The 12,589-nt window shown below is 43.9% G+C and overlaps 1 protein-coding gene across 1 annotated transcript in view; it reads right to left on the reverse strand.

Moving 5' to 3' along the window:
* The window catches only part of LOC139755520 (uncharacterized), a 135,742-nt gene that overhangs the window by 19,954 nt on the left and 103,199 nt on the right, over positions 1–12,589 (reverse strand). The window contains exons 78-81 of the mRNA XM_071673908.1: positions 10,531–10,656; positions 7,963–8,174; positions 7,055–7,257; positions 3,768–4,182 (exon numbers count right to left, since the gene is read on the reverse strand). Of these exons, the coding sequence (XP_071530009.1) occupies positions 3,768–4,182; positions 7,055–7,257; positions 7,963–8,174; positions 10,531–10,656 (956 nt within the window). The remainder of the gene's footprint in view (positions 1–3,767; positions 4,183–7,054; positions 7,258–7,962; positions 8,175–10,530; positions 10,657–12,589) is intronic.

The following is a 12,589-nucleotide window of genomic DNA, read 5'->3' on the forward strand; positions in this document are numbered from 1 at the left end:
ACAAACAACCATGTACATGGTAGTGATGGAGGAAGTCCAACACATAACCACAAACAACCATGTACATGGTAGTGATGGAGGAAGTCCAACACATAACCACAAACAACCATGTACATGTAGTGATGTAAGAAGCCTAACACATAACCACAAACAACATGTACATGGTAGTGATGTAAGAAGCCTAACACATAACCACAAACAACATGTACATGGTAGTGATGGAGGAAGTCCAACACATAACCACAAACAACATGTACATGGTAGTGATGGAGGAAGTCCAACACATAACCACAAACAACATGTACATGGTAGTGATGGAGGAAGTCCAACACATAACCACAAACAACATGTACATGGTAGTGATGTAAGAAGCCTAACACATAACCACAAACAACCATGTACATGGTAGTGATGTAAGAAGCCTAACACATAACCACAAACAACCATGTACATGTAGTGATGTAAGAAGCCTAACACATAACCACAAACAACATGTACATGGTAGTGATGGAGGAAGTCCAACACATAACCACAAACAACATGTACATGGTAGTGATGGAGGAAGCCTAACACATAACCACAAACAACCATGTACATGGTAGTGATGGAGGAAGTCCAACACATAACCACAAACAACATGTACATGGTAGTGATGTAAGAAGCCTAACACATAACCACAAACAACATGTACATGGTAGTGATGTAAGAAGCCTAACACATAACCACAAACAACCATGTACATGTAGTGATGTAAGAAGCCTAACACATAACCACAAACAACATGTACATGGTAGTGATGGAGGAAGTCCAACACATAACCACAAACAACCATGTACATGGTGGTGATGGAGGGAGCCTAACACATAACCACAAACAACCATGTACATGTAGTGATGTAAGAAGCCTAACACATAACCACAAACAACCATGTACATGGTAGTGATGGAGGAAGTCCAACACATAACCACAAACAACCATGTACATGTAGTGATGTAAGAAGCCTAACACATAACCACAAACAACCATGTACATGTAGTGATGTAAGAAGCCTAACACATAACCACAAACAACCATGTACATGTAGTGATGTAAGAAGCCTAACACATAACCACAAACAACCATGTACATGTAGTGATGTAAGAAGCCTAACACATAACCACAAACAACCATGTACATGGTAGTGATGGAGGAAGCCTAACACATAACCACAAACAACCATGTACATGGTAGTGATGGAGGAAGTCCAACACATAACCACAAACAACATGTACATGGTAGTGATGGAGGAAGCCTAACACATAACCACAAACAACCATGTACATGGTAGTGATGGAGGAAGTCCAACACATAACCACAAACAACATGTACATGGTAGTGATGGAGGAAGCCTAACACATAACCACAAACAACCATGTACATGTAGTGATGTAAGAAGCCTAACACATAACCACAAACAACATGTACATGGTAGTGATGGAGGAAGTCCAACACATAACCACAAACAACCATGTACATGTAGTGATGTAAGAAGCCTAACACATAACCACAAACAACCATGTACATGTAGTGATGTAAGAAGCCTAACACATAACCACAAACAACCATGTACATGGTAGTGATGTAAGAAGCCTAACACATAACCACAAACAACCATGTACATGTAGTGATGTAAGAAGCCTAACACATAACCACAAACAACCATGTACATGTAGTGATGTAAGAAGCCTAACACATAACCACAAACAACCATGTACATGGTAGTGATGTAAGAAGCCTAACACATAACCACAAACAACCATGTACATGTAGTGATGTAAGAAGCCTAACACATAACCACAAACAACATGTACATGGTAGTGATGGAGGAAGCCTAACACATAACCACAAACAACATGTACATGGTAGTGATGTAAGAAGCCTAACACATAACCACAAACAACCATGTACATGTAGTGATGTAAGAAGCCTAACACATAACCACAAACAACCATGTACATGGTAGTGATGTAAGAAGCCTAACACATAACCACAAACAACCATGTACATGGTAGTGATGTAAGAAGCCTAACACATAACCACAAACAACCATGTACATGTAGTGATGTAAGAAGCCTAACACATAACCACAAACAACATGTACATGGTAGTGATGTAAGAAGCCTAACACATAACCACAAACAACATGTACATGGTAGTGATGTAAGAAGCCTAACACATAACCACAAACAACCATGTACATGGTAGTGATGTAAGAAGCCTAACACATAACCACAAACAACCATGTACATGTAGTGATGTAAGAAGCCTAACACATAACCACAAACAACCATGTACATGTAGTGATGTAAGAAGCCTAACACATAACCACAAACAACCATGTACATGTAGTGATGTAAGAAGCCTAACACATAACCACAAACAACCATGTACATGTAGTGATGTAAGAAGCCTAACACATAACCACAAACAACCATGTACATGGTAGTGATGGAGGAAGCCTAACACATAACCACAAACAACCATGTACATGTAGTGATGTAAGAAGCCTAACACATAACCACAAACAACCATGTACATGTAGTGATGTAAGAAGCCTAACACATAACCACAAACAACCATGTACATGGTAGTGATGTAAGAAGCCTAACACATAACCACAAACAACCATGTACATGGTAGTGATGTAAGAAGCCTAACACATAACCACAAACAACCATGTACATGGTAGTGATGTAAGAAGCCTAACACATAACCACAAACAACCATGTACATGGTAGTGATGTAAGAAGCCTAACACATAACCACAAACAACCATGTACATGGTAGTGATGGAGGAAGCCTAACACATAACCACAAACAACCATGTACATGGTAGTGATGTAAGAAGCCTAACACATAACCACAAACAACCATGTACATGGTAGTGATGTAAGAAGCCTAACACATAACCACAAACAACCATGTACATGGTAGTGATGTAAGAAGCCTAACACATAACCACAAACAACCATGTACATGGTAGTGATGGAGGAAGCCTAACACATAACCACAAACAACCATGTACATGGTAGTGATGTAAGAAGCCTAACACATAACCACAAACAACCATGTACATGGTAGTGATGGAGGAAGTCCAACACATAACCACAAACAACCATGTACATGGTAGTGATGGAGGAAGTCCAACACATAACCACAAACAACCATGTACATGGCAGTGATGGAGGAAGCCTAACACATAACCACAAACTACCATGTACAAGGAAAATGGTAAAATGTGAAGCGAATCTGGAAAAGGAATCAAAATATTCCTGAAAGAACAGTTAATGACTTGAGAACGTGGAGCATCTGAGGAAGTGGTGGTGCCACAGGGACTAGATCCTCCCGGAACTGAGAGACGTTCATCAGTGGGAGGAGTGGTCAACCCTTCAGTTCACCTCTCATATTGTTTACAACGACGGATGATTAATGTCATCTACTCTATCATACGGCAGATGTCATCGCTACATCCACAAAACCTAACATCGTACAGCTGAGTCCTCATGACTCGCTACATCCACACAACCTAATATCGTACAGCTGGTCCTATTGACGCTACATCCACACAACCTAACATCGTACAGCTGGTCCTATTGACGCTACATCCACACAACCTAACATCGTACAGCTGGTCCTATTGACGCTACATCCACACAACCTAACATCGTACAGCTGGTGCTGATGACAAAGGTTCTACTGCTGACCGAGTGGGAGGTTATCTGCGTCACTGGAGAACAAACATTAACGAATCTTGTAACAAAAGTTCGGCCAAGTCTGAGACGCACAGAAGGTACAAAGACGACCTCACAAGGAGGGAGGGATCACACACCTGGAATGTGTGTTGCCCGCGCGGGTCAGTGTCCCTGGCTGCAACGTATGAACACTCGCCGTTGAAGGTGTAACTATGTCGATCAAAGGTCGTGTAGTGTGGGTCGCCGTAACCCTCACAGATGCAGTCCCTGCACTCCTCAGGCACGACGCACCGCTCTCCCTTCCGCACCAGGCCGGGGGTACAGAAGCAGCCGGGCGTGCACGAACCCTCCTCCTCTTGGCAATGATTTTCATCATGTAGGTTCTCGCATGTCTTCTCACATTTGCCTCGGAAGCAGTCTCGGTAGACTTCTCCCGGTCCACACTCCTTATCTGGAGATGATAACACGTTTGACATGAGGATAACAGAGAAGGATATTATCTTAGGGTCAATAAATAAAGCGTCCACAACGACGTGCAAGTTATAATAGATCAAAGGCTTATGAAGCTTTTGGTTCAGTACATTCTACCATGCATGACTGACTGTCTTGTATAGTATGTATAATGTTCCAAACATTTGAATGATAAAATAGAATTCACATACTAAAACATAAGTGAATTCCACTCCCAAGTTCTCAGTTTACAGTTGCTTTTTTCCCAGAGCTAATTGCAAGCTCACACCACCAGTCTACATACTTTACAAAGTGTCCCACTACTTTGAACACTGTAGCAACCTGAAAATATATATGTTTTTTCGAGTTCATCAACTCTATTATGACTCAGATGAGCAGAGGAACTACGGAATGGGGTTAAAAGGCTGGGATAGTCGGCATACACAAGGGGAGGGAAGCAGATGTACAATGGCAGAGACTTAGAGAGATGTATGTATACATACAGAGAGGAGGGCAACAACAATGGAAAACAATTGTGTTTTACTGAAACAATTGCGTATAAAATTGTACAACGCACCATGTGACGCTGCTCTACCACGATATGAGGCCATACATAAGAATCATCAGATGGAAGATCCTGAAGTAGTGTTAGATCCTGAAGTAGTGTTAGATCCTGAAGTAGTGTTAGATCCTGAAGTAGTGTTAGATCCTGAAGTAGTGTTAGACCCTGAAGTAGTGTTAGATCCTGAAGTAGTGTTAGATCCTGAAGTAATGTTAGATCCTGAAGTAGTGTTAGATCCTGAAGTAGTGTTAGATCCTGAAGTAGTGTTAGATCCTGAAGTAGTGTTAGATCCTGAAGTAGTGTTAGATCCTGAAGTTGTGTTAGATGTTGAAGTAATGTTAGATCCTGAAGTAGTGTTAGATCTTGAAGTAGTGTTAGATCCTGAAGTAGTGTTAGATCTTGAAGTAATGTTAGATCCTGAAGTTGTGTTAGATCTTGAAGTAGTGTTAGATCCTGAAGTAGTGTTAGATCCTGAAGTAGTGTTAGATCTTGAAGTAGTGTTAGATCCTGAAGTAGTGTTAGATCTTGAAGTAATGTTAGATCCTGAAGTAATGTTAGATCCTGAAGTAATGTTAGATCCTGAAGTAGTGTTAGATCTTGAAGTAATGTTAGATCCTGAAGTTGTGTTAGATCCTGAAGTAGTGTTAGATCCTGAAGTAGTGTTAGATCCTGAAGTAGTGTTAGATCCTGAAGTTGTGTTAGATCTTGAAGTAGTGTTAGATCCTGAAGTAGTGTTAGATCTTGAAGTAATGTTAGATCCTGAAGTAGTGTTAGATCCTGAAGTAGTGTTAGATCCTGAAGTAATGTTAGATCCTGAAGTAGTGTTAGATCCTGAAGTAGTGTTAGATCCTGAAGTAATGTTAGATCCTGAAGTAGTGTTAGATCCTGAAGTAGTGTTAGATCCTGAAGTAGCGTTAGATCCTGAAGTAATGTTAGATCCTGAAGTAGTGTTAGATCCTGAAGTAGTGTTAGATCCTGAAGTAGTGTTAGATCCTGAAGTAGTGTTAGATCCTGAAGTAGTGTTTACATGGCTAAAATGAAGTGATCATTCTACCCATTGACCTTTCACATCATATACTGAGTAGGATAGTATCCTTCAAGGTATGACAGAGTGCGACTTTGTCCGAAAATCCTATACTTTTCCCTGATACAACACGACACTTGCAATGATTAAGCACAGCAGATCCTAATGAGGAGAGCAAGGGAGCAAGTCTACGGCAGGACTCTGGACGCCACCTGCCCCTCCACCATGATGAGTGAGGCTGAGGCCAAGGATAATGGTGCCTGACGCCCCTCACACGATGTGCTCATGTATGTACGATTGAATGGAATGTGAGAGAGAAGTGAATGAGGAATACAAGACAAGTAAAACTGGTTCATATCTCCCGTAAGGGGTAATCTAGATATGACAGACACGTACAAGACATAGTTTGGACTATGGACATCAGAAAGTATGCGTTGTGAACATATATACATATCACACTGAAGAATGTCCACAGATGATACATGATACAAGCAGAGGGACGAGAGACGACACAAGACTGATGTGTTTACTGGACGACAGATTCTGATGCCATGTACGAGGCATGGGACACCTTCGGTACGGCTCACCAAGTCATGTGTGGGGCGAGCGATGACTGAGAGGGCAGTACAGCACATCAAGCACTGAATAGAACAGTGAAAAAAGGCCTTCCGGTGTGCGTGAGTATTAGGAAGGGTAATGATCAGGAGGAAGAAGTGAGGAAGGAAGACCTGAGGAGGAGCAACGATAACTCGTGCATCATGTAGAATCATGAAATGCATCTGTTATTGTCAGGACTTGTGTTCATACTACCATACTGCACAGATAGTGAGGATTTATGTGGGAAAACATAAGAGGCCGTATCGATTCGAATACTGGTGAAATTGCACCTCAGTAGGAGTTCATACAATTTCATTTGACGTGTGATTTTTCTAAACATGTGGCAGGACATGTTTCGTGGAGACAATCCACCTCATCAGGTGTCAGTACTTGCATCATGAACTCGTGTGATCATCATGTCTATATCTACATTCAGTTGCTCGTGACGTCTTAGGAACCACAAGAAGTAGACAATACCAGAGGCCACAGTCACCAGCCTCAGCCTCGTAGATGGTCCTAGAGTTAAGGTTGGACGTAACAAAACACTGAGGGGATCAACCCTTCAGGTTTGCCACTGCACACACAGTTCCGCACACTGAACTTTATACCCGTTACAGAGAGTAACGTAAAGGAGGAGGAGCGAGATCACAAAGGAAATACTGTGGCCAAGTTCTGCGTCGTGTGACTTACAGCATTTAGCAGCAATACGCCAGTCTGAGATGGGAACCTCTGGGTTTTTCTCCAGGCATTCCGTGACGTAGTGCGTGAGTTCCTGGCACAGACACTCGTCCTTATGGTTGTCACCGCTCAGGCATTCACACATGGTGTTGACGCATCTCTTGATGTATGGCGCCGGATCCACGGTGCTGTGGCACTCGGAGAATGGCTTCGACCTGAGGGAGGAGGCAAGCGGTCATAACAATACACAGATGAAACCTTACGGTTACGATATATAATAACAGAATAAAACCATATCAATACCTACACTACGCTATGACCATCAGCTTACCTGTGGTACGAACGCTCATAAGTGCCCAGAGGTTATGACAGGAGGTAAGACAACACAACACAAACAATAACACACTACCTCATTACAGGCAAACACTCAGGGGAAGACCCATGGTTACCACACTGTTATCAGATACATACACGACACTGCTTTAGGTCACCACTTTGTACTGTACGATACTCACGTGATTGTGTTATGAACCTTCTCTTTCTATGAACAAATTAAACGACCATGGAGACATCCGACACACATCCCTATTACTGGCCGACCTTCACCTGGAACCAATTACTCTCCTCTCTTCCTACTCGTACACATGCCGTACATCCTTAATCAAAAACATTTCTGCTGATATTATTACCGTCTCACACTTTAAGCTATGTATCATAAACGCCTATTTCCATTTCCATACCCCACATCATGGCTAAGAGGCTACAGTAGTCGGTCAACCATAAACCCACTCACCATTCTACATAAACCGTCCATGTACGAGTAGAAATGATCTCGAGACGAGCGTACACTTGGCAATGGCATGTACACGAGTCTACCTCGAGGAACGTGTGATACCCGAGAGCCAGCTCGGTGCACTTACTGCAGGGAGGTGCAGAGGTCGAACGCTGTGCTGGTAACGTTCGGCGTGCACTTGGGTTTCTCCTCACAGACGTCGCCTTCCATGGCCCAGGAGTCACCGTACTCCTTGATGCTGGTCGTCAGAGCACCGTCAGGCTTGGTCTTGTCATCGCTGGACTCGCCAGTGTAGAAGCCACACAGACCGTCAACCTGATTCACCAGGTGCTTCCCAAGCTGTGGAGGAGGTAGAGTGAGGCCAGTGGCAATATATGTCTCCTTATGTATAGAGCAATCACGAACTCTACAGTACGAAAGGAAGTCCTACATACCACTCAGTCACCATAACAGAAGCCACCAATACGTAACAGAAGCCACCAGTACGTAACAGAAGCAACCAGTACGTAACAGAAGCAACCAGTACGTAACAGAAGCAACCAGTACGTAACAGAAGCAACCAGTACGTAACAGAAGCAACCAGTACGTAACAGAAGCAACCAGTACGTAACAGAAGCAACCCGTACGTAACAGAAGCAACCCGTACGTAACAGAAGCCACCAGTACGTAACAGAAGCAACCAGTACGTAACAGAAGCAACCAGTACGTAACAGAAGCAACCAGTACGTAACAGAAGCCACCAGTACGTAACAGAAGCAAGCAGTACGTAACAGAAGCCACCAGTACGTAACAGAAGCAACCAGTACGTAACAGAAGCCACCAGTACGTAACAGAAGCCACCAGTTCGTAACAGAAGCCACCAGTACGTAACAGAAGCCACCAGTACGTAACAGAAGCCACCAGTACGTAACAGAAGCAAGCAGTACGTAACAGAAGCCACCAGTACGTAACAGAAGCAACCAGTACGTAACAGAAGCCACCAGTACGTAACAGAAGCCACCAGTACGTAACAGAAGCAACCCGTACGTAACAGAAGCAACCAGTACGTAACAGAAGCAACCAGTACGTAACAGAAGCAACCAGTACGTAACAGAAGCAACCCGTACGTAACAGAAGCAACCCGTACGTAAAAGAAGCAGCCCATACGTAACAGAAGCAGCCAGTACGTAGCAAACGCTATAAAACTGACGATGGATAACGCTGGAGACTTTAGTGAATGATGGACGAAGGTAACAGTACACAGTGCAGACAATCTTAAGAGGAACTAATGATCACTTAGGATCAAACTGTCATAAAGAGTAATTAACCTGACACTTCTTTCATGATGTAAACAAGGAATGAATGCAGGAGGATGAGCAGGGGATGGAAGAATGAAGATCTGAATTCCTGCAAAATGTGTGGAATGTGAGTGTGATTATTTAGTTGCTAAAATGTACTGTACGGGGAGGGAGTTCTACACTCGTGGGGCCCCATCTCTTGTATTGTACGAGGAGGGAGTTCTACACTCGTGGGGCCCCATCTCTTGTATTGTACGAGGAGGGAGTTCTACACTCGTGGGGCCCCATCTCTTGTACTGTACGAGGAGGGACTTCTACACTCGTGGGGCCCCATCTCTTGAATTGTACGGGGAGGGAGTTCTACATTCGTGGGGCCCCATCTCTTGTATTGTACGAGGAGGGAGCTCTACACTCGTGGGGCCCCATCTCTTGTATTATACGAGGAGGGAGTTCTACACTCGTGGGGCCCCATCTCTTGTATTGTACGAGGAGGGAGTTCTACACTCGTGGGGCCCCATCTCTTGTATTGTACGGGGAGGGAGTTCTACATTCGTGGGGCCCCATCTCTTGTATTGTACGGGGAGGGAGTTCCACACTCGTGGGGGCCCATCTCTTGTATTGTACGGGGAGGGACTTCTACACTCGTGGGGCCCCATCTCTTGTACGGGGAGGGAGTTCTACATTCGTGGGGCATTATGCAACTTTCGAATCTTTTCTATGTTGTCTGTATGACCAGTCTCATCATACAGCTTATTTATGAATCAATGAAGTTGAAGATGACTCCATGACACTTTCCTACACACATTTATTAGAAGAATTATATGTAGTTCAGTCATTCAGCTGAAATCAACAATAAACATAATGAAATATATTTTGAAGGTTTGGCTGTGTGGCCCTGGATGGTGTATCTGATGGACAGTGTGGCCCTGGATGGTGTATATGATGGACAGTGTGGCCCTGGATGGTGTATCTGATGGACAGTGTGGCCCTGGATGGTGTATCTGATGGACAGTGTGGCCCTGGATGGTGTATCTGATGGACAGTGTGGCCCTGGATGGTGTATCTGATGGACAGTGTGGCCCTGGATGGTGTATCTGATGGACAGTGTGGCCCTGGATGGTGTATCTGATGGACAGTGTGGCCCTGGATGGTGTATCTGATGGACAGTGTGGCCCTGGATGGTGTATCTGATGGACAGTGTGGCCCTGGATGGTGTATCTGATGGACAGTGTGGCCCTGGATGGTGTATCTGATGGACAGTGTGGCCTTGGATGGAGCAACTGATGGACAGTGTGGCCCTGGATGATATGTCTGATGGACAGTGTGGAAAGACAGTGTGAGTATACAGAAAGAGAGATACTGACACGGGGTGTTGCTATAATAATACCAAACATCAGACAATGAACATTCTGACGTACCACAATGTTGATGTTCATCTCGGTGTTCCACTCGACGGTGAAGTCATACTTCTTCGACTCGAAGTGGATGGAGTTACCCACTCGCGAGATGCTGAAGGTGTTGGTGGATGTGCCAATTCGTTGAGCCTGGAGGTGGATGATATCAACACATGTGACTTTATAACAATATTACCATCCATAGTCAGGGTAACCTGAGGAACACTGTGATTGTTTATATGGAAACATGTAAACATTTAACATCCAGTTCAACCGTCATCTGCAAACAATCAGGTAAACAATTCTCATGGACATTTAAGTGCTATTAAATATATTGAAAAAGAAGAAAGAAACGCTCTGTTCATATGAGGTTATTCTACAACTTTAGGAGATCTTAACAGAGGGATCAAAGTGCACTGCGATATTCAAATGTTTCACGTAACAGGAAAATCAAAATTGATAAGGAGAGAGTACGTATGTACGCATACAGGAGGAGGAGGAGGAGGAGGAGGAGGAGGAGAAGGAGGAGGAGGAGGAGGAGGAGGAGGAGGAGGAGGAGAAGGAGGAGGAGGAGGAGGAGGAAGGAGAAGGAGGACAGCGAATGAGGATGAAAGTAGGACGACTGGTTCTGGAATGGCAGGGAAGGTCAGACTGGAAGGTCAGTTTCCATGACAAAGAGCTGGAAGTTGTGACTGAGTCTGGATATGAGAGAGGCAAGTAAATAAAAGCTAGGAACATGAAGCTGGCAGCAGCGGGAACAGCAAAACCTCCTGCAGGACGCCAGATGGTTCTAGAAGAGTCCTACACAGCTGGGGGAACTGGGGAAGAGAGTGGGTGGTTAGGATACACGAAGCATAATAGAGGAGTTTGAGAGAGTAAGGCAATGATCATAAGCCAGGTTGAGGGAGTTAAAATCAAGGTGAACCGTACGTGATCTTGTAATACAGCAAACACTATCAGTGGAACAGTAAGTGTGGGGGAGATTGTTGGTTGAGATTTGACACATAGGAGATGGATGGTAGCCTTAGACACCTGGGCCTCAGAGAACACATCATCATCATCAGGTGAGGAAGCAGACTGAAGGTGTTCTAATAAGAACGTGTGGGATCAGAGACCATGAACACTGCAGGAGCTTCTCCAGAAGTTCCAGGTCCACAGACGTGTGAGGTGGGTCCTGGTCATCCGGTGGAGGTCAAGGTGGAGGCCCTGGGAACCATGTGGTCATTCTGGGCTGGTGACGCCCTTCCTATTCACCTTCAGAGAGACTTTGCTCTGTTCCACTTTCACGTGTTTTTAATAGAATAGGTTGAGAAGATAACAACCTGGGCCAAGGAAAGGAACGTGACAGCCACTACAATACTGTGTCAGTGTGCAGCCATCAGTACCGTCTCCAAGTACCCTGCTCGGTGGCTGCTTACTACCAACTACTTGGTACAAACGTTTCTCTAAGTCATCTCTGGCAGCAAACGACAGGCTGCTGCTTCCCATAGCTTATGTGTAGAGACCAGCCACACGAGGATTGGCTTTAATGACACCATCTTCCTTCTTATACCGATGGTGGAGAATTCTCCTCCTTCATATTTCCCTTTAAGTTTTCTCCTCCATTAAGTCAGGTCTACAACCACCAGTGGAACTTACATTAGTTTCCCTTATAAAAACCTACGTTTTCTATAAAACATCATTTTTTTTTACATTTTCGACCTTCACGACTTAGCTGGTGCACTTACATACTTCTCCCCGCTCAGTCTCTGCTAATGTACTAACAAGGCATCAATCGGTAATTACTGATATTGAGACAAGAAATAATTAGCGAAATAAGCGGAAGCCCAAACACTATGTGCCCTTCCGGAGACAGTATACAAGTGTATAATCAAGTATCAAATATTTGACCGTCTGGTACTTCAAATTAACGTTCATAATTTACTAAAAAGACTCGCTACCATGTTGCCTGTGTCCACATCTACAACAGAGTTATCCAGCAGGTGGGCCAGTAGATGGTAACATGGCAGGGTAACAGTGGATAGTAACAGAGTAGGGTAGGACTAGATGGTAACAGGGTAACAGTACATGGTATAGATGGTAA

This window comes from Panulirus ornatus, chromosome 19, assembly GCF_036320965.1.
Source record: "Panulirus ornatus isolate Po-2019 chromosome 19, ASM3632096v1, whole genome shotgun sequence".
Lineage (NCBI taxonomy): Eukaryota > Metazoa > Arthropoda > Malacostraca > Decapoda > Palinuridae > Panulirus > Panulirus ornatus.